This window comes from Balaenoptera ricei, chromosome 2 (genome assembly GCF_028023285.1).
Source record: "Balaenoptera ricei isolate mBalRic1 chromosome 2, mBalRic1.hap2, whole genome shotgun sequence".
Taxonomy (NCBI): domain Eukaryota; kingdom Metazoa; phylum Chordata; class Mammalia; order Artiodactyla; family Balaenopteridae; genus Balaenoptera; species Balaenoptera ricei.
The window spans coordinates 68,595,427-68,619,870 of NC_082640.1; the positions used below are offsets into that span (position 1 = coordinate 68,595,427).

The following is a 24,444-nucleotide window of genomic DNA, read 5'->3' on the forward strand; positions in this document are numbered from 1 at the left end:
ATTCAGAGACTGATAGTAATTACTGGGTTTTAATTTTAATTTTGTAAGGGTTATTATAAAATAGTAATCAACAATCTAAAATATTACACTTTAAAAACGTTTATATTCTTGGAAAGTTTTTAACATTTACTGTGTCAACAACCATCACGGAAGACGTGAATATGCTTTTTTTCTGTCTAAAAGACAGCTTTTATATATTTGAATTTGTCTAAAATTGAAAGATCCTTTTTACCATCTAGATCCTACCACCAAATATAAATTTTATTATGAATAATAATCTGGGTCAAATTCAAACTCAAAAATGAAAATGTATCCTCCAAAAGTAACCAAATAATCATTACAGAATAATCTTACCTAGACTGGTGGGTTTTATCAGTTCATCCAGTAAATCATAAAATGGTAATTTTTGAAGTTTTATATCCGGATGGACTGGATGAAGAGCTGACGTAAGATGTGGGAGTTCCAGTTCATGTTTAGGTCCCAGAAGAGAAACAGGGAGTAACGGTGATGATGCAGGGTGACCATCATAAGTGAGTTGTGGAATGGTAGATGGAGACAAAGTTGCTGGCATAGGACTTGAATGTACGTTGGGGATGGACAAGTCCGCAGGCGTCATGATTTTCTGGGGGAACCTCCGCCTATAGAGTTCTTTAATTTTCATTTGTACAGCAGGACTGCAGCCAGCCTTTAGCAAATGCAGGGCTTTTGTGAGAAGTTCGTGTTTGCGTCCGTGCTTGTTTCTCCCAGCGTAGCCCAACAGTACTTGGAGTTCAGAAACTCTAAGGCTCATAACCATTTGCTTAGAGACAAAACAAAATGTAAAACATTAGTATTCCAATAATATAATTTACAACATTAAACGATACTTTAACACTTTATCCTTATGGTTTGTTTACAAAGGCCAATTTATTTACAGTCAATTCCAGTTATTTCAAACTTAAAATCTAATCATTTGATATAACCAAAGAAATTTAAAATTAATATTCATAAATTCACTAACTTCTACCTAGGGTTATGAAAGATGTAAAATAAGTATACACCAAGTAGAACCACATCTCACCTCATTCCATTGTTATAATGAAATTTTCAGGTATTTATCAAGCACTTACTAAGTCTCCAGGAGAGTACTGAGTGCTGTGTGGATGGCAAAAGATAATGAGCCCTCAAGAACATTTGTTTTCTTAGGGGAAAATTATATAAGTATATGTGAAACATATAAACAGTCCACCTGAAGCACCAGATGTAGGCAGGATACAAATAACATTATATTACATTCTATACTGACTTTGGGATTTATAGGGCTTAAACTATACCTTTTTTGACCCATTATATACCAGATACATTTGATATTTTCATATGGGTTGTCATTAAATCTTTACAACTCCACAAGGTGTTACCCTTCCTGCTTTACATGTGAAGAAACTAGTTAGGAAAGGTTAAACAACTTACCTAAGGCCACATAGCTACTAAGTATCAATGAGGATTCAAACCCAGTTATGTGTAATTCTAAAGCCCATGCATGATCTTTCCACTAAACCATTAGGAAAAGGATGACACTGGAAACATATTATTGACACTCTATTGGCAAAGCCAGGCTAAAAAGTCCAGGAATTGGGAATTTCCTGGCAGTCCAATGGTTCAGACTCTGTGCTTTCACTGCTGAGGGCCTGGGCTCGATCCCTCATCGGGGAACTAAGATCCCACAAGCCACGCGGCAAAAGTCCAGGAATTCAATCCACATGCCATAATGCATAAGGCTGTAGTAAAGAAATCTATTTAACTTTAACTCTGCGTTCCCAAACTTATTTCTCCTTTTTCCCCAACTACTAAGAGACTACCAACAGGAAATACCCACACCAATTCTCTCATTTTAAAGTTGAGGAAAATGAAATCCAAAGGGAAAACAAGATCATACAGCTATTAACAGAAGAATCCTGACTTTACCACCACTGACAGGGAGGTGTCAGGATGAAAGACACATGTAAGGTTACCATTTACTCTCTATTTGCACAACTGTTTTCTCCCCTCACCTCATCCCAAATACCACAAAAGCTAAGCTGCCTTCCCTAATTTACCACCACTCCCTGGGATAACATTCATCTCAAGCCAATCATCTAGAAGTTATCTGCAGATTACAAAACAATTAAGAAAAATAAAACGGTGAGAAAAACAAGTGTATAAAGAGCTTTAAATGCAATATAGCGGGTTAATCAAAGAAATATGAGCCCTTGCCCTACCTTCCCTGGCCTGGAGAATGCTTTGTTTCCTCAAAGCCCAGATTTTGTCAGCCTTGCCCTTTAGGCCTGGCAGAACTAAATGACTCTCTTTTCACTACTCTTACTGGCCATTTTTCATATCTTTATTTTAGCACTTATCTTGCTGTATTATAATTTTCTTTTTTTTACAAATGATTCCATGACCAGACTGAGGTCCTCTATGGCAACAGTCCCCAACCTTTTTGACACCAGGGACCAGTTTCGTGGAAGACAATTTTTCCATGGGTCAGGGAGGGGAGGATGATGGTTTCGGGATGATTCAAGCACATTGATTGATTATGGTCTCTGTGCAGTCAAACCTCTCTGCTCATGATAATCTGTATTTGCAGCTGCTTCCCAGCACTAGCCTCACCACCTCAGCTCCACCTCAGATCATCGGCCATTAGATTCTCATAAGGAGCACGCGACCTAGATCCCTCACATGCGCAGTTCACAGTAGGGTTCACGCTCCTATGAGAATCTAATGTCACCGCTGATCTGACAAGAGGTGGAGCTCAGGTGGTAATGATGGGGAGCAGCTGTAAATACAGATGAAGCTTTGCTTGCTCTCCCACCGCTCACCTCCTGCTGTGTAGCCAAGTTCCTATCAGGCCATGGACCAGGTGGTTGGGGACCCCTGCTCTATGGTACAAGGTCATGTTACCTTCAGCATCTAACACTAGGGCCCAACAATAATGACAGGACAATGAATGAATGATGAACAAAATAAGAAAATCACACCAGAAGGAAGGGTGGGGGTAGATTCTACAGTGATAAGTTATACATATAACTATAATATAAATCCAAATGGACTCCCAAGCTCTTATGTTCAAAGATATAATGTAGCCCTTAAAAAACAAATTCTAGGGGCTTCCCTGGTGGCGCAGTGGTTGAGAATCTGCCTGCTAATGCAGGGGACACGGGTTCGAGCCCTGGTCTGGGAGGATCCCACATGCCACGGAGCAGCTGGGCCCGTGAGCCACAACTGCCGAGCCTGCGGGAGGGGCTGCGATAGTGAAAGGCCCGCGCACCGCGATGAAGAGCGGTCCCCGCACCGCGATGAAGAGTAGCCCCCGCTTGCCGCAACTAGAGAAAGCCCTCGCATGAACTGAAGACCCAACACAGCCAAAAATAAATAAATAAATAAAGTAGCTATAAAATTTAAAAAAAAAAACAAATTCTAGCCCAAATCCTATAACGTTTCTCTCTTTAGATTGTTATCAGAGATTAAATAATTACTATAATGTCAGCAGGATATCAATTTCTCCCTACTATCCAAACTGTCCTAAGAGTACAAAATAGTTTTAAAGATTTTTTTTTACTTATTTTAAAAGGAACAGAGATTTCAACAGAAAAGCACTGTATTAATAAGCTTCTGCTCTTAGAGAAATAACATGAATTATGCTTCAAAGATTATAGGTTAAAACTAAATTTAAGTTGGCATTGGCCAAATGTATTTTGTTTTACAGAGAAAACACGATAAAGTTTTAGAAAGAGAAGAATGTCTTTCCATTTCAATTCAGCTCCATTCTCTTAAGTCAAACACAAAAACCGAAACTCAGCGGTTACCATAAACTTATGACAGCTTTTGTCCTAACTCTATGTGTATAAGGATTTATTTAAATGCAGCACAGATGTATTATTGTTCTATTTCTATGGAAGAATACATTGACAACTCGCATAAAATAAAATCTCATGCTTGATGATCAAAAGAAAAAAGTTAATGACATAGGCATAATTTTTGTTTTCATTTTCACAGGACGCATAATTAATCATCACAATTATAAGGTAGGTATTGTCCTCAATTTACAGATGGGAAAACTGAGGCCTAGGAAGGTTAAGAAATTTGTTGAATGTTACAAAACTACTTCTACTCCAAATGTTGTACCTTTACACTATGTTAGTGTCTTTTAGCGAAAACAAACCACATGCCTTTTAATTAGGAAAGAGAAAAACTTCTAGAAGATCAATTTATTTAACATTCAATCTCAACTTCAAGCTTCAACATTTTAGCTGTAAAAAAAATTGGTGGTTAAGATAAAAGAAAACATTTGGATTCAAATTAACCATTGCACCTTGTAATCAGGTACAGTGAAAGATGAGGTGCTATCTATTGCTATTATTGGAGCAGCTGCTGCATAATCTTAAGGACTGTAATAAGCATGCACTGTTTAAAAAAACAAATAAAAGAGGGCAGGAAACGCAACCATCTGAAGTATCTCTCAACCAAAAAGCTTCAAAGAAGCATGGAGCAGTCAATTCACAATGTAAAGTGTTGACAACACAGAGGAAAACTAAACACTTAAATGTGAAATGTTGAAATGCAATGTATTTTAATCTTTCGTGTGTTTAAAATCTCCATTTGTTAGCACTACAACAAAATGAATATTTATAACTAAGGATAACATCAACCACTGCTATTACTAGAAATCATTACCTCCTTGGATAGCATTCTGCTGACTCTACAACCCCAAATGATAGAATGCCTGAGAAATGTGTATATTCTGTACAGAAAGCATTCTGTGAGGAGCATCTTTTTAAAATGAATCTTTTTAATCAGAAAGACCTGCACACCATTTTAAGTCGAACAGTTTTACAAGAAAAACAGATGTCACTTGCCCTGTCCCCATTTTTCACATCCCTAAGGCAACTACTTTCAAGTCTTTTTAGCTATTTCTTCAGGCGTTTTTTTCCCTATTTCTACTATATAGTAGGTCTATTAGTTATTTAAAATTTTTTCCCTTTAGGAAAAAAATTGACTTCCTATTAAAAGATAATGTTTTAGATCTGTTACAACTTCCCATCATCATTTTTGGTTGAATCAATTGTTAGAGTTTATATTATTACTATGGCCGTAAATAATATTCACAGACAAGCCAAAAGTACATCATGATTACTGTTTCTTTTTTTGTATGACCTTGTTTTCCTTCTAGTTAATAACTGCACCATTTTTGCATTTGCTTAATTTTCTGTGTAACTACGGTTAATTCATCTTTAAATTGCTAGTGTTAACTTTCCTCTCAACGTATTCAAATATATCAGGTAAATCTCTGTTTTAATTTCTTTTTTGTTAATTTTATTTTTGGCTGCATTGGGTCTTCATTGCTGCGCGTGGCCTTTCTCTAGTTGCAGCGAGCAGGGGCTACTCTTGGTTGCGGTGCACGGGACTTCTTATTGCAGTGGCTTCTCTTGTTGTGGAGCATGGGCTCTAGGTGCATGGGCTTCAGTAGTTGTGGCACACAGGCTCAGTAGTTGTGGCTCACGGGCTCTAGAGCACAGGCTCAGTAGTTGTGGCACACGGGCTTAGTTGCTCCACAGCATGTGAGATCTTCCCACACCAGGGATCGAACCCATGTCCCCTGCATTGGCAGGTAGATTCCTAACCACTGCGCCACCAGAGAAGTCCTTTAATTTCTTTCTTAAAAATATACTTCATACAATCCTCCATCAAGTTCTAATTTAGACTGCTTGCTCTCTAGACCTGGTACAAAACTATGGTCATGGAATTTCCCTTTAACTTATCCTGGGAATTCCCTTATCACTCTTCGTGTTGGACCCCCTGTTTCCTTGATCTCACTTCTTCCTTTCTTGATTTTCTCTTTTTAGTGGGGTATTTCCTCCAGTAGCTTCCTGAGAAGGGGGCATGGGAAGTACACTTTTTTAAAAATCCCTTGCATTGTCTAAAAATATCTTCATTTACTCATACTTAGTAACTGAGTTTGGCTCAGTATAGAATTCCAGACAGGAAAGTATGTTCCATCAGAATTTTGAAGGCCTTTCCTCATCATCTTCTCTTAAGAAGCCTGGCACCATTCTGATCCACAGTCTTTCACAGTCACCTATATATCCTCCTCAGCAAGCTTCCAGAAGCTTCTCTGTATGTGTTCTGAAATTTTACAATATTGTATCTTGGAGTAGGTTTTTTCTTTTTTTATTGTATGAACTGATAATTGCTAAGTCTTTTACATTTATAGATATATGTCCTTCAGTTCTGGGAAGTTTTCTTTTTTTTTTTTTTAAATAAATTTATTTTTGCCTATGTTGGGTCTTCGTTGCTGCATGCTGGCTTTCTCTAGTTGCGGCAAGCAGGGGCTACTCTTCGTGGCAGTGTGTGGGCTTCTCACTGCTGTGGCTTCTCTTGTTGCGGAGCACGGGCTCTAGGCATGTGGGCTTCAGTAGTTGTGGCACACGGGCTCAGTAGTTGTGGCTCGCGGGCTCTAGAGCACAGCCTCAGTAGTTGTGGCACATGTGCTTAGCTGCTCTGCGGCATGTGGGATCTTCCCAGACGAGGGATCGAACCTGTGTCCCCTGCATTGACAGGTGGATTCTTAACCACTGTGCCACCAGGGAAGTCCCTGGGAAGTTTTCTTGCAGTAATCTTCCTTTGACTTTTTTCTGTTCTCTTTCTTGCATGCCTATTATTTAGATACTGGCCTTGCTAGACTGTCTAATTCTCTTTTGCTCTGTTTTCTTTTTCCTCTTGCATTTACATCTCTTGTCTTTAGCTCTATTTTCCGGGAGATTTCCTCAACTTCATCTTCTAACTCTTCTATTAAAATTTTAATTCCGGGGCTTCCCTGGTGGCGCAGTGGTTGAGAAGCTGCCTGCCAATGCAGGGGACACGGGTTCGAGCCCTGGTCTGGGAAGATCCCACATGCCGCAGAGCAACTAGGCCCGTGAGCCACAACTGCTGAGCCTGCACATCTGGAGCCTGTGCCCCGCAACAAGAGGGGCCGCGACAGTGAGAGGCCCGCACACCGCGATGAAGAGTGGCTCCCACTTGCCACAACTAGAGAAAGCCCTCACATAGAAACGAAAACCCAACACAGCCAAAAAAAATAAAATAAATTAATAAATTTAAAAAAAAATTTTTTAATTCCTATGAGCTCTTTTCTGTTTGCTGCATTTTTCTTTTTCTTTTCTTTTCCCTCTACATCTTGTTCTTATTTTACATGAATGTAGTGTAGTATCTTCTCTCTTTTTTTTAATTTTATTTTATTTTTTACTACAGCATCTTCTTTTCTCTTGAGAATATAAATAAATAGGATGTTTGATGTTGTTGTTTTCTTCACCTGCCTGCACTGTCTCTGTAATCTGAGTTCTTTCTTGCTATTCTCTCTGGTCTCTGCCTTTCATGCTTGACGTTTTCCTCAAGTAAGACGGAACCTTTGGCTGTACATTTATATCTAAGAGTAAGACACGAAAAAGATGATCAGATGAACTGTGTGAGTGAGCAGACCGGAGTACTGCACTCTAGGATGATAAGGCAGGAACTTGGCTATCATGAGGATTCCATTTTTTCCTTTTATCTGATCACTTTTGACACAGAGGAATCCTCCAACCTCCTGCTTTGGCAGTACAAGGTTGACTTCCAGTGTTCTCAAGGCAGAGTAGGGGAATGGGGAGGAAGGAGGGGAAGGTCCTCACCATTATATAAGAACACATTTCAACTTAATCTCCTTCTCAGATATGTAACATTTTACACACACACACACACACACACACAGTTATGTGTGTGTGCCTGTATAAGAACACCATTCCAACTACAGAGGCAGGGACTATATTCTGAGAAAAAGAAATACAAGAAATAGTCAAGCAATATTAATAAGTATTGTAGACAGCTTTTTGAGATTAAATAAAAAGGGCCAATGTTACTGTCTCATTAGCTATGACCCTACGTTATTAAAGGTCATACCTAAATTGTGAATAAGAATTAGGTACTTCCTGTTGAACCACCTAATTACTCTCGTTCACACATCCCACTTCAGTATTTTAGGGGATGAATCATAAAGCAGACTCTATATTATGAATCTTTATCTGGTCTCAATTTGTAAACAACTGTAAACCAAAATGAATTCTAAAGACAGTCAAAATAGGCATTTAACAATGTCATAATATTTCATTTATACTTTTACTTTCTATCCACAAAAGCAATCATCAAAAATACTCTAACTGCATAAAGATTGTACGGTACTACAAAAATATTTTATTCATTATTTTCAAAGTCAGATTCTTCATTCAATGGAACTGACTTTAGGATCACTTCTAATCCTCTCCACTTGAAATAGTTAATAAACAGCTGTTAGATTAGCAATTTGTCAACAATGTCCAGTTCAACCAGAAAACCTAGTTAGACAGTTTCTACTAAAGTAGCAAGTCAGGCTGGTTACATACTTCTCCATAATCTTGTTCCACCTGATTTCTCATCTTTTATTTATTTCTCAATATAAGATGACTGAAAAATGACCTGTAGTGCCTACTCCTCTAGCTGATTATCTTTCTCCCCTTCTGGTATCTTCCATCACATGGGTTGCATTTAGCTCCCACATAATGACAAAACATGAAGATTCCATTCTCCTTCAAGCAAAGTATAAACCATTCTCCTTCAAGCAAAGTATAAACCTAACACTCTGTTGAAATGGCATATCATGGCTTTGATTTTTGATAGATAATTTAAATATCATCCCCATTTATGTACTACCACATTTCATGAAACCCACGGATATGTCCTTCAAAAGCTCCTTCTAGATGATAACTCGAATACTAAAAATAACAAATCCAAATCAAAACAGTTTAAAATTTGGATTAAATATTTTTTACAATAAAAAAAGTTTAATTTAAAAATTAAGAGTTTAAAATTCTAACACATTGCCAAACTTCTTATGCAGAGGTAGGACAAATATAACTTTAAGTAAAAAGCTGCTCTGCACACAGATGTTCAATAAACGCTTTTTGGATCCATGAATGAGCCCTAAATGAGTTGTAGAAAGGGAATATAGGAACAAACAATGAACACATAGAGATAAGCTATTCTTCAGCAACAGAGACTCATGATCATATTAATTCAATTCTCAAATGTGCTAGGTACAAATACAACATAATATGGTACTAGTATATATAGAATTTGGATTCTAATACTAACTCGGCCACTAATTTACTGAATCACAATCTTTCAGGGTCTATTTTCTCTCTTTAAAAAATGACAGATTGACTAGAGCTTCTCAAAGATTCCTCAATTTCAAAATTCTATAATGCTATAACTATTAAGTGAAATCTTTCTTTTCGTTCTACTCTTCCACAGGTTAAGGAAATACAATCTGTATGGTCAGTGAAATCTCTCCATGAGCAATGTTCTCAATCAAAAATATAAGTGTCATACATGAGTTGATACAGTAAAAATAATGATAAACCTAATATGTATTAAATGCTTATAATATGCCAATTACATATTAATTATAGTAGCATGAGTATCTTACTTAACCCTCACATGGACACAAGAGACAGACCAATATTATTCCCATTTTATGGTTAAGAGAACTGATGCTAAACAGTAAATAAGTGATGGAGACAGGGCTCAAACCTGACCTGACTCCAGAGCTCAAATTTATAACCACTAACCAATACAAGTGTCTTATCACAAATCTTAGCCAGGACAGAGTATGTGTTACACTGGGATGGGGGCACTAAATGACAGTGAGAGAAATTAGACTCTACAGAGTGAACAAGCAGTGGAATAAATGCTTATTTGGGGACAGTAAACAAGTGATAAAAATAGTTTAAGGTTATTCAAGTAGCCACCTATAGGATGGATGAAAGAGACTAAGAAATAAGACTTCTAGCTAAAAGAGATAGCAGCAAGCAAGAATTATTTATCTACATGTAAGAAGAAACTGTGACAGTGGAAATAGAGGAGAGAGGACCAAGAAATACTGCAAAGAAAATCTGCAAGAACGTTCAATAATCTAGATAAGGTGCCTTTTAAAAAGCAGTGCTATACATGATCATGAGAACAATCGTTCACTTTTCAAATAAAATCTAAAATTTAAAAATAATAAAGCTTTATGGACTTCCCTGCTGGCACAGCGGTTAAGAATCCACCTGCCAGTGCAGGGGACATGGGTTCGAGCCCTGGTCCGGGAAGATCCCACAGGCCGTGGAGCAACTAAGTCCGTGTACCACAACTACTGAGCCTGCGCTCTAGAGCCCATGAGCCACAACTATTGAAAGCCCACGCACCTAGAGCCCGTGCTCCTCAACAAGAGAAGCCACCACAATGAGAAGCCCACGCACCACAACGAAGTGTAGCCCCCACTCGCCACAACTAGAGAAAGCCTGCGCACAGCAATGAAGACCCAACGCAGCCAAAAAATTTTAAATATATAAATAAATGTATAAAAAAATAAAATAAATAAAGCTTTAAGAAATTTTAAGTCTATCAAATTATAAAAGAATGAATATTTTTTCACAAACTCCTCCAACCAAAACCAAACAAAATGTTGCATTTACAACTGGAGATATCATCTAATTTAAGTTTCAGACAAGATGCAATGAAAGATACATTATACTCTATCTGAGAGAAAGTTAAGAAGTGTAAAAGAATAGATAAATATTAACAAAACAAAAAGTGAGAAAAAATGCATTCTGTAACTATACAAAATCTTTAAATCACAGCCTTCAATCTGGGTCCCAGAAAAGTGATTAAGTAAGAACCTTAGAGGGAAAGTATCAAGAGAACTATTTCAGAGTAACAAGTGTAACCTATTCAATCAAAGTTAGAGCTAGTAAATAGTGGAGCTCAGACTCAAAAGTCAGATGCCAAAGTCCACACAATGCTGCAGAGTACTGACAATTACAGACATCATTAGGGAATTTGAAATGATTTTTTTTTTTTTTTTTTTTTTTTTTTGCCGCACCGTGCGCCATACGGAACTCCCCTGACCAGGGATCGAACCTGGACCCCCTGCAATGGAAGCACGGAGTCTTAACCACCAGACCACCAAGGAAGTCCATGAAATGATGTTTTTCTTTTTTTAGTTTTTGTTTTTTTAATTTTTTATTTTTGGCTGCGTTGGGTCTTCGTTGCTGCACATGGGTTTGTTTTTTTTTTTCTCTAGTTGCAGAGAGTGGGGGCTACTCTTCATTGCGGTGCGCTGGCCTCTCACCGTGGCGGCCTCTCATTGCGCAGCACGGGCTCTAGGCGCACGGGCTCAGTAGTTGTGGCATACAGGCTCAGTAGTTGTGGCACACAGGCTTAGTTGCTCCACGGCATGTGGGATCCTCCCAGACCAGGGATCGAACCTGTGTTCCCTGCATTGGCAGGGAGATTCCCAACCACTGCACCACCAGGGAAGCCCTGAAATGATGTTTTTAAAAACTGTAGAATCATAGGATCATAACATAAAATAGGACTTTATTTTTCTTGACGTATACTTGACTTACAATGTTGTTAGTTTAAAATAGAACTTTAGCAATCATCTTGTCCAACTCTCCATCTCATATATGAAGTTCTACTGTAACCTCCTTAATTGATGGTCTCCCAGCCTCTGCTGAAACACTTACATGAGTTCACAATCTAATCTTAAAACAGCCTACATTACTGAAAAGCTCTATGAATTGAAATTTTCCTTAAACTTCTACCCAATGGTTCTAAAATTTCATCCTGTTGGTATAGACCCCTTCCCACCCTGGCCATCATACTCAGAGTGAATGAAATAATCCAGATGATAGTTTGACTACTCTTAGTACTATCTCTCTTATTATGAACAGAGCTATTTCTACCAGTGCAACCTAATAAGGCATTTTAGACTGACTGGCCTGTTTTATTTAGGCAAGTGGAAGGATGTTGTACGTTATGCTTTTCTTTCAGCAGGGACAGGGAGTCACGTCCACATCACATTGTCGCTCACATTAAGCTTGAGGTTAGGGGCTTCCCTGGTGGTGCAGTGGTTGAGAATCTGCCTGCCAATGCAGGGGACACGGGTTCGAGCCCCGGCCTGGGAGGATCCCACGTGCCGCGGAGCAACTGGGCCCGTGAGCCACAATTACTGAGCCTGCGCGTCTGGAGCCTGTGCTCCGCAACAAGAGAGGCCACGATGGTGAGAGGCCCGCGCACCGCGATGAAGAGTGGCCCCCGCTTGCCGCAACTGGAGAAAGTCCTCGCACAGAAACGAAGACCCAACACAGCCATAAATAAATTAATTAATTAAAAAAAAAAAAAAAAAAGAAAAATCATGAAGTTCCAAACCCTTAAAAAAAAAAAAAAAAAAAAAAAAAAAAAAAAAAAAAAAAAAAAAAAAGCTTGAGGTTAACTAAAACCTTTATTCAATTGTTTTCACATGAAATGCTACTAGGTTAAACCTCCTCATCCTCTAATACAATTTTTAAAATTTAAAAATAGAACTTTATATACAGCGCTGTTAAACTTCGTTTTTTCCAAGTTCATTATTCCAGCCTTTCAAAACCCTGTTGAAGAATTGCACCCTGCACTCTCTGCTGTAGCATTTATCACACAGTGTTGTAAACAGCTGATTTTCTAGTCTATGTCCTCCCCTAGACTTTGAGACTTTCAAGGACACTTTTCTCCATATCACCTATGCTAAGTATGGTAGATGACATCTAGTAAGTGCACAGGAGATGATGATGATGATGATGAATTAATTATCAAGGAATTAATTATCAAGGAATTAATTCCTCTTGATTTTGTCATCTAACATTCTTCCCAGTTTTCTGACACCTACAAAATCTGAGAGTTTTGCTTCTTAAATATTCATACAGGTCATCCTTAAAACTTGGGATATAACAGGGTCAAGACTATAGAGCCGGGCTTCCCTGGTGGCGCAGTGGTTGAGAATCTGCCTGCTAATGCAGGGGACACGGGTTCGAGCCCTGGTCTGGGAAGATCCCACATGCCGCGGAGCAGCTGGGCCCGTGAGCCACAATTACTGAGCCTGCGCGTCTGGAGCCTGTGCTCCGCAACAAGAGAGGCCGCGATAGTGAGAGGCCCGCGCACCGCGATGAAGAGGTGCCCCCGCTTGCCACAACTAGAGAATGCCCTCGCACAGAAACGAAGACCCAACACAGCCATAAATAAATAAATAAACAAATACTTAAAAAAAAAAAAAAAAAAAAAGACTATAGAGCCCAGTGGCACATGATAAGAAATTCCCCTCCAGATAACAAAGTTTAAGGTTACAAATAAGATCGTTCAACTACTTAGGATTCAGATGATTATTTTTCCCCAAGATTCTCCAATCTTAAGGTAATTATTCAATAAACACTGTCCAGGGTGCACAAGAAAAACAAGGTTATCATACGCTTGATTTATAGCTTTCAGAGAAAAACAAGCTTAGAAAAAGATATATACAATTTTTTTTTTTTTTTTTTTTTTGGCCGCACTACAAGGCTTGCAGGATCTTAGTTCCCCAAGCAGGGATTGAACCCAGGCCCTTGCAGTGAAAGCGCTGAGTCCTAACCACTGGACCTCCAGGAAATTCCCACAAATGTTGTTTTTAATTTTATTTTATTCAAAAAAATTCTTTTCCATTATTGTTTATTACAGGATATTGAATATAGTTCCCTGTGCTACACAGTAGGACCTTGTTGTCCATCCATTCTATATGTAATAGTTTGCATCTACTAACCCCAAACTCGCAGTCAATTCCTCTCCCACATCTCCTTCCCCGTTGGCAACCACAAGTCTGTTCTCTATGTCTGTGAGTCTGTTTCTCCTTTGTAGATAGGTTCATTTGTGTCACATTTTAGATTCCACATATAAGTGGCATCATATAGTATGTCTTTCTCTTTCTGACTTACTTCACTTAGTATGATAATCTTTAGGTCCATCCAAGTTGCTACAAATGGCATTATTTCATTTTTTGTGGCTGAGTAATATTCCATTGTATGTATGTACCACATCTTCTTTATCCATTTATCCATCTTTATCCATTCATCCATGTATCTTTTTGAATTATAGTTTTGTCCAGAAATACACCCAGGAGTGGGATTGCTGGATCATATGGCAACTCTATTTTTAGTTTTTTGAGGAACCTCCATACTGTTCTCCATAGTGGCTGCACCAACTTACATTACCCCCAACAGTGTAGGAGGGTTCCCTTTTCTCCACACCCTCTCCAGCATTTGTTATTTGCAGACTTTTTAATGATGGCCATTCTGACCAGTGTGAGGTGGTACCTCACTGTAGTTCTGATTTGCATTTCTCTAATAATTAGCAATGTTGAGCATCTTTTTCAGGTGCCTATTGGCCATCTGTATGTCTTCTTTTGAGAAATGTCTATTTAAGTCTTCTGCCCATTTTTTGATTGGGTTGTTGTTATTGAGTTGTATGAGCTGTTTGTATATTTTGGAAATTAAACCCTTGTAGTATTGTCTGAAGTCTGGGATGATCATGCCTCCTGCTTTATTCTTTTTCCTCAGGATTGCTTTTGCAATTCTGGGTCTTTTATGGTTCCATATAAATTTTAGGATTATTTGTTCTACTTCTACAAAAAATACCATTGATAATTTGATAGGGATCACATTAAATCGGTGTATTGCTTTGGGTAGTATGGTCATTTTAACAATATTAATTCGTCCAGTCATGGGATATCTTTCCATTTCTTTGACTCATCTTCAATTTTCTTTGTTAACGTTCTATAGTTCTCATCACATAAGTCTTTCACCTCCTTGGTCAGGTGTATTCCTAAGTTTTTTTTTTTTTTTTGGTGTGATTTTAAAAGGTATTGTTTTTTTAAACAACCCATTCAAAAAATGGGCAGAAAACTTAAATAGACATTTCTCCAAAGAAGACATACAGATGAACAAGAGGCACAGGAAAAGATGCTCAACATCGCTTAGTATTAGAGATGCAAATCAAAACTACAATGAGATATCACCTCACACAAGTCAGAATGGCCATCATCAAAAAGTCTACAAACAATAAATGCTGGCGAGAGTGTGGAGAAAAGGGAACCCTCCTACACTATAGGTGGGAATGTAAATTGGTACAGCCACTATGGAGAACAGCATGGAGGTTGCTTAGGAGACTAAAAATAGAGCTACCATATGATCCAGCAATCCCACTCCCTGGGCATATAGCCAGAGAAAAACGTGGTTCAAAAGGATACATGAACCCTAATGTTCATTGCAGCACTATTTACAATAGCCAACATGTGAAAGCAATCTAAATGTCCATTGACAGATGAATGGATAAAGAAGATGTGGTACATATATACAGTGGAATATTACTCGGCCATTAAAAAGCATGAAATAATGCCATTTGCAGCAACATGGATGGACCTGGAGATTATCATACTAAGTAAGTCAAACAGAGAAAGACATATATGATATCACTTATATGCGGAATCTTAAAAAAAGATACAAATGAACTTATTTACAAAACAGAAACAGACTCATAGGCTTAGAGAACTTATGGTTACCAGTGGGAGGGGTGGAGGGGGAGAGATAGACTGGCAGTTTGGGATTGACATGTACACACTGCTATATTTAAAATAGATAACGAACAGGGACCTACTGTATAGCACAGGGAACTCTGCTCAATATTCTGTAATAACCTAAATGGGAAAACAATTTGAAAAATAATAGATTCATGTATATGTATATCTGAATCACTTTGCTGTACACCTGAAACACAATGTTGTTAATCAACTATACTCCAACCAAATAAATATTAAAAAAATAAATACAATTTTTAAAAAGGTATTGTTTTTTACATTCCCTTTCTGATATTTGTTAAAGAAATGCAACTGATTTCTGTATGTTAATCTTGTATCCTGCTACCTTGCTGAATTCATTTTTCAGTTCTAGTAGTTTCTGTGTGGAGTTTTCAGGGTTTTCTATATATAGTATGTCATCTGCATATAATGACTAGGTTATGAGGTTATATTTTTTAAACTTCAAATTTTACTCATTGTAATAAAGTTAGCTGCCCAGATATGACAAAACAAAATCCCAAATAAAACTTATAACTGAGAAGCAATCTGATTGGGCTTCACATTAAAAAGCTCCAATTTAAATGACAGGATACTCCAAGTCACCATTTTCCAAACTACGTTCATACGGTTAATAGATATTCAGAGTAATAGGGTGCTGGGGTAAAACTGGTCCAGGAGGGACTTCCCTGGTGGTCCTGTGGTTAAGACTTTGCCTTCCAATGCACAGGGTGAGGGTTTGATCTCTGGTCAGAGAGCTAAGATCCCACATTTCTTGGGGACAAAAAACCAAAACAAACAACCAGAAGCAATATTGTAACAAATTCAAATAAGGACAAAAAAAAAAAAAAACCGGTCCAGGAAATTCAAGAGTCTATAATTCCCCATCATGCCCTCCCTTCTCAAATAACATTCACTCATTAAAGGTCCTAAGAAGTCCAGCAGAAGTATGTTAACTTTGCATCCAACATTTTGCAAATTTACTTGGCCACAAAACTATTCTTTATTATTATCATTTTTTAATCTCTGTCATCTCATTTCTTAGCACTTCACAAAAAAAGTATTTTAGAAAAAATTACAAGATCTTCAAGTTTTCCATTTTACATCTGTTGTTCTAGCAACATTATTAAAAGCATCCCTTTCCACTCTTAAAAGTGTCCCACTTTGGTTGATAAATTATATATGGTCACCCTAATACTCTAAAACTAAACACAGGGACTTCCCTGGTGGCACAGTGGTTAAGAATCTGTCTGCCAATGCAAGGGAAATGGGTTTGAGCCCTGGTCTGGGAAGATCCCACGTGCCGCGGAGCAACTAAGCCCGTGCACCACCACTACTGAGGCTGCGCTCTAGAGCCCGCGAGCCACAACTACTGAGCCTGCGTGCCACAACTACTGAAGCCCGCATGCCTAGAGCCCGTGCTCCGCAACAAGAGAAGCCACCGCAATGAGAAGCCTGCACACCACAACAAAGAGTAGCCCCTGCTCGCTGCAACCAGAGAAAGCCCGTGGAGCAACGAGGACCCAACGCAGCCAAAAATAAATTAATTTTTTAAAATAAAAGTGGATAAGATGGTAAATTTTAAGTTATGTATATATCACTATAATTTAAAACTTTTAAAGAAAAAAGAAAACAAAAATTTTAAAGATTTGTCATTTAAAAAAATAATAAATTACTTAACACAGATCAAAATATTAAATTAAAAAGACTATTCCAAGACAAAAAAAATTGTAAAAATAGTCACTATTTTACATTTTTGCACATCTCTTTAATGTCTGGTTTAAAAAAGACAGCCTCATTTTCATATCCACTTTCACATTCAAACTGCATTAGGTTGTTTTGATTGAAGTACATGAAGAAAATTCAGCCTTATGCAGATACGTAGTGGAAAAAGATGGAGTATTTCAATAGCTTTCTCAGATAACTGTGGATATTCTTTGGTCCTCTACCAAAACTCAACAAGTGGCAGTTTCTTAAAGGCTGTTCCAATATGGAATCTGAAACCATATCAATGAACATTTCCTACTCTGATATACTCAAGTCCATTGGTCTGTCTTACATTTCCAATGGATCTTTTTACCATTTTGCAATACCATGCATTGATTATTTAGAAAGTATTGCTTCAGTGAGTTATGCAGTTCTTCCAAATGCTGACCTTTTCACTTTACAACTTCAATATATAACATTCATTAATACCACCCTGGAGACTTCCCTGGTGGCGCAGTGGTTAGGAATCCGCCTGCCAGTGCAGGGGACACGGGTTTGATCCTTGGTCCAGAAGATCCCACATGCCGCGGAGCAACTAAGCGCATGTGCCACAACTACTGAGCCTGCACTCTAGAGCCCGTGCGCCACAACTACTGAAGCCCGCACACATAGAGCCCGTGCTCCACAACAAGAGAATCCACTGCAATGAGAAGCCTGCGCACCACAACGAAGAGTAGCCCCTGCTCACTGCAACTAGAGAAAGCCTGTGTGCAGCAATGAAGACCCAACACAGCCAAAAAATAAATTAAAAAAAAAAAAAAACCACCACCACTGATCTTATCGAAAAAAAAAAAAAAAAGTATTGGGAAACTGTCAAGCTCAAAGTGGCAAACACAAGTCTTCCAAAATTCTATTTTCACTTGAAAGCTGAAATTTTATCATTAGCAACAAATATTTCAGTTTGTCTTGCTGTGACAGGCTCACTTGGTTTAGTTTTGAGAAAACGTCTGCCGAATACCCAAGTCTTTATAACCATACTTCGTCAGCCATTCTTTCAAATAAAAATGGTGTCCCATTAAAAAAGTAGCTAGTTCAGCATGCCAACTCAAACAACTGCACAAGTTCTTTTTCTTGAATTAACCATCATCAGATTTGGTGTTCAGTAAAAGTGGTTTACAGGACTTTTCATCACACAAAATATATTTTAAAACGTATTCAAGAATTGAGACATAATGAAATTAATAAGTTTTATTGCTGCATCATCTTAATTCCAAGTGCATGATGTCGTAAACTAGTACAGTTTAGTGTTACTGCCTTAATTCATGTAATTTTACCCACCACTGATTTTGCAAATGTCAATATAGCAAATAATGTCTTACTTCTATTGAGAAAATAGTTTTGACCTGCAGGATCCCCAGAAAGAGTCTGAAGAACTACCAGAGGTCTGGGAAACACACATTGAGAACCACTGTAATAAGTGGTGCATTACTTGGATGATTAAGAAACAAATATTTTTAGTACATATCCCACTATAACAAGAGTGTTTAAATAAATACACACATTTATATGGTGATATGTTCAAACCAAGTGATAATCTGGCATTTCACATACAGTCGGAACTCAAACATATAATGAACGACAGAATATGATACTTCCTGAATAAATAACAAATAATTACCAAATACCTACTATAAGCTAGACTCTGAGCTAGGTGCCTCTACGTTCTCTTTCTTGGGTTAACTCACAGAAGCCCATAGACCAGACTGATGATTTTAATATATGAGAAAAATATTTACCCTGAAATCTTTCAGATCTTAAGATTAGACCTACATGGCTACAAGAAAAAGTCTTAAAATTCACCATAATGCACAAGATAGCATGTTTAAATTCTATTTTAAGCACTATGCCGTGAAGCTAAAAACAGGCTTGCTCACATTCAGAAACCCAAATACAAAATGAATTGCTTTGGCTGTGTACTGCCAGCACCCCATAAAGAGCCTACATTCATTTCTCCTCAAGCCAAACAACCCTTATCTGTTAGTTTTCATTCCTATTTTTAAGTGAAATTCCAATATTAATATTATAGGAGTTACATTAAATGTGGCAACTATTTTTTTTTATAAAAACAATATAGCAAAACCATCAAAACAAGTTAAGAACTTTTAGACATATACATTGATAAATTCAAGAGGTAAACTTCTACAAACATACATATGAAATATTTGCACCGTAAAAAAGAGACCATCTCGTTTTGGGACATGTCATGGAAAGAGCTTCAATATAGTATATCGTTAAGTGAAAAAAGTCAAAGGATATTGTATATAGTATGATTATTATAGTAATACATGTACATTCATTTAATAAATATTTACATACTGAGTTCCATGTATGTTCCTAATTTGTTCTGCATCTAGACATACACACATACAATAAATTACAAATGTTATACAGACATACATAATTAAATGTCCAAAGAAAAATGAGTAGGTCAGACACAAAAGACTACATATTATAGGATTCCATTTACACGAAATGTTCAATACAGGCAAATCTATAGGGACAAAAAGTAGATAGCGGTTGCCTGAGGGTGGGGTGTGTTGTGGCAATGGGGTGATAGCTGAAGGGTGCACGATTTCTTTGGCGGGGGTGGGGGGGTGGGTAAGAAAAATATTCTGAAACTGGTTGCGGTGATGGTTACACAACTTTGTGAATATATTAAAATACCATTTAATTATGCACTTAAATGGATGAAATGCATGGTATGTGAATTATACCTCAATAAAACTTATGCTCTCTCCTTCTCAAAAAATAGAATAGGTACCAAAGAGGTTGCAAGGGGTAAGGAGTGGGTGGGGTGAAAATGAAGGCCTTTAAAATTTTATTCTACTTACTGCTATAACATTACAATGAGAAATGTATTCATTTATTATCTATATAACTTAAAGAAATGTAAAAGGTAAACCTAAAACAGACTTTCATAAATTACCTGGATTTAATGTTATTCAAGTTCATCTACGCAGCAGCCACAAGAAAAAGTATGAAGATATGACCCTATCGCAGAACATTCACAATTTAGACTTGTCATATAAACATGTGCATCTGCCCCCTCACTAACAGAAACAAACCTTGAATGTAATTCATTTCACGAATACATCTTAGGCACCTACTGTGTCCACAGGGTAGGGATGAGGGAAAATGGAGTGGTGTACAAAGCAGAACACTAGTCAACAACAAAAAAGCAAACTAACAGCTCTGGCTTTAAGTTAAAAACTTTTGCTATACAGTGGAGGAGACAAAACAGACACATGAAATGTATTAGAGTCAGACTATAGAAAATCTTGAATACCAAACTGAGAGCTAAGACTTTATCCTGTTTTCAATGGAAAGCCAGTGGAGTGACAGGATGAAAGGAGTGTTTGGGGAAAACTGACCTGGCAACCAAAGGGGGGAAACTGAAAGCAGAAAAGAATAGCAGGAAAGGTAAGAAAGAGATGGAGCTTTTAAAAATAGGAACATATATTAACAGTCCTGTGAAAGTTATTGATATTTCAAAGTTACAGTTAATGTTCAAAGGGTTTATGTTTGTTTTGTTTGCTTGATCTAATGTGAAGTAGAAAAGGAAAAAAGGTGATTTCTTCATTTTGATGAATTTTAGAAGTTCATGGCTAAGAATGAACGTTTACCAGAAAATTCTGAGGGGAGTAGGGGCTTAGGGAGTTTTTATTCACGTGCTACCACGAAACCAAGAGTAGAGGGAATCAAAAGCAATGGGAGTTCCACAATTTTTAACATGGAAGAGGAAGTAGCACTCAAACATTTTGCAGTAAGAATAGCAAAAAAAAAAAATGCATAACAATTAGTACTATTTCTGAAATTGATAGTAAAGGACAACTAAGTATTTTTAAATATCTCTATCACCTATTTCTGAAAAATCCTAATGATACAATTTGTTATATAAATGCTAAAGATTTAGGTGAGGACCAAATTTAACATATCAAATTTAGAGTATGATCAATTTCATACCCTTAATTTCATCAGCTGTTCCTCCTACAGTGCAGTACTTTTTCAGATGTTGCACAAATAATATTCTTAATTCAATTCACACATGCATTTATTAATTGATTTAACCCATAAAGGTTCTTAAGATAGAAAAATGTTTTCATTGCCTGAAACCTCCTTTCTCTAACAGCCTCTCCAAAACAATGTTACCTACCAATCTTATACTATAGCAACACTTTGCTTTGAGATTAAAAATATGGGTAAAGCAAAAATTCTCATAATCTATTTCTATTTTCGTAATCTATTTCATACTTTATCAAATGTTCTGATTCAGATCATTTATATAATGTTTACTGACAGATTTATAGGAACAGATATAATAAAGGTATAAACAACGAACAAATCAAAAATTACTTTTCACTCAACCTTAATCTAATCAAAATCCTATTTGTACTGTTCCCTGAAGCACAAAAAAAAAAAGTCTGTAGAATATACTTAGTTAGAATAAAACATTTGCAGGGGCTTCCCTGGTTGCACAGTGGTTAAGAATCCGCCTGCCAATGCAGGGGACTCAGGTTTGAGCCCTGGTCTGGGAAGATCCCACATGCCGCGGAGCAACTAAGCCCATGTGGCACAACTACTGAGCCTGCGCTATAGAGGCCTCGAGCCATAACTACTGAACCCCGTGAGCCCAGAGCCCGTGCTCTGCAACAAGAGAAGCCGCCGCAATGAGAAGCCCGCGCACCGCAACGAAGAGTAGCCCCTGCTCGCCGCAACTAGAGAAAGCCCACTTGCAGCAACGAAGACCCAACACAGCCAAAAATAAATAAATAAAATAAAAATTTTTTTTTAAATTGCAAACTTTACTACCAGGCTGTTTGTCAAGACTGTTTAAAATAGCAAAAAAGAAAAAAAAAAGTGGAAGTAATCTGATTGCCCAGTGATAGGGGACTAGCTGAATAAAATACGTTACCTTTCAAATGATCATACAGACCTATATTTACTAACCTGGAAAGATAGCCATGAAAATAGCAGATTACAAATAAAAAGTAGTACAATCTCTTTTGTGATGTATATACATATGCATTTACTCACAGACAGAAAGTCTAAATGGATACCCAGATGTTAACCATGATATTTCTAAGTGCTGGGATTACAGGTGCTGTTTATTTTTGTGCTTACTTTTCAGTATTCGCTGAAACTTTCTCAAGTAAAATGATATTTGCAAGAATTAATGTCTATGTTTCCAACTAACAAACTCAAAAATCTTCTTTGCAAAAAGGCCAAGGAATATCCAAAAATACCCTGGCATAGAGCAAGAGGGAAAGTATTAGCAACAACATAACTAGAATTCTTTGTGAGCGAGGCACCCTAGAGGGCTCCAGGACTGACATGGCACCTTTAATGCAGCCTACAGTACAGGATTTTGAACTCACAAGACCTAGGCTCAGGTCCCTGCCACTTTTATTTGTATGACCTTGGGCTAGTCACTTACCTTTTCTGGGCTTACTTTATTGGTAAAAGGGAGATATTACCTGCCTTTCCTACCTTAAAGAACTGATGGAAAAATCAAATGAGATAATGTGATACATTATGAACTGCAAAGTACCATATAAGATATTATTCAAACATTAAAAAAAAAAAAAAAAAAGGTCCTTAATGCCAGAGCAGAATACTTCTACAGAACACACTACAATCAATTCTATGAAGTAATGAACCAGGGGTTTTGTTTGTTTTTAAAGGCTACGTCTCATCATAAACACTGCAGTTTTCCAGAAATTTAGATAATTCTTCCCGTCCCTACTACAACTCTAAGACATTTTCTTTTCTTATCCCTAGTTACAAGCAAGAAAGGGTGCTAATTACACTGAACTCAAAAGCCACAGCAAGAACCCTGGAGCAGCATGTTGATGGAGTTCACCAGGAGAAACCCAAGGTTAATCAGCTATGGACTCACCACTAAGCACTACTGCAATCAACAGGGATTACAAGAGACCCTTTGAAGAGAGACAATACAATCATCCAGGAGAAAACGGAGGAGGAAAAGGAGATATTTCAAAACAATTATATGAAATACTCAAATATTAAAGTGTTTTACAAATTTTTAAATATTGTTCATAAAAATGGTGACTTTAAAAAGCCATCTAAATGTGGCACTTGAGAAAAGCAAGTTATGGAGATTCAATTCAAATCCATGAATAAACTGTCAGATTTACTTGCTTCTATCTGAAATAAAAGCAGACAAATTACACCACAAAGATCAAAATTAAGTGACTAGTTCTTGAAAACAGAGAGGCAGAATATGACAACAGAATTTACTGACACGCTTATACAGATACTACTTTTAAAGGTATGGTTTTTAAAGTATGATTTCTCTTCCCCTTGAATTCCATTATTTACTCCACTAAAATGATAATGAACTTCTTCCTTCCCACTGTTCCTCCGGTGAGTTAAAAACGGCAATATAACGCAATTTGACTTTTAATGCAAAAAACATTTGTAATTTTTTTTTTTTAAAGTACTTTAAGAGGAGCTACATGAAGCTGTCAGATTAACTTCCAAAATCACCTGGCCATCACACCCTCCTGCTTTTAAGTTCCTAAAGACAATAAAATGCTCACTCTCTACATTCTTACAAATGTCATTTATGGGTATTCCCCTAATGAAAAATTAAACCTTTCATAAACAAATAAGTACAGAGAACTTTTTGATATGTATGACTCACAATCTAATTTTTATTGGCAATATCTTTAAGTGTTGCAGCTTGCACAATTTCTACAGGGGGTACAGATCTATCCATTTTTCCCATCTGATCTTGCAGATCTGTTATACATTTAAAAGGACTCACTAAAATGGGTCACGAGGAAAAAAATTATGAATACAATCCACAGCAAAATGAAATGTGGGTTGTAAATTAAGATAACAAAAGTCACTATTTACTCAAAGCCTCATAGTTGGAAATCCATTGGAATACTGTTGTTTTCACCTAAAACTGTGAAAAATCTGAGTTTTTCTTAATTCTTACTCTGACCTTTCATTCCTTATTAGGAATAAGTGCTACTTACCTCCAAAAACCACAAAAAACAAAGAAACAAAATACCACTCAGAAAATATAATTTCAAAAGGAATATCTTCCAAAGCTTACTGCACAGAAAATTACATATACACATTCTTAAATAACTATGGTAGGTGTTCCTAAGATCATCTCCTCCCCTTCAAAAAAAAAAAAAAAAGAGCAAATGTAACCACAATCAAAT

At 37.2% G+C, this 24,444-nt stretch overlaps 1 protein-coding gene across 2 annotated transcripts in view; it reads right to left on the reverse strand.

The window, feature by feature from the left end:
- Nucleotides 1-24,444, reverse strand: part of PIAS1 (protein inhibitor of activated STAT 1) — a 120,316-nt gene that overhangs the window by 93,499 nt on the left and 2,373 nt on the right. For both annotated transcript variants that reach the window (XM_059912918.1, XM_059912917.1), the window contains exon 2: nt 355-799. In XM_059912918.1, the coding sequence (XP_059768901.1) occupies nt 355-799 (445 nt within the window). The remainder of the gene's footprint in view (nt 1-354; nt 800-24,444) is intronic.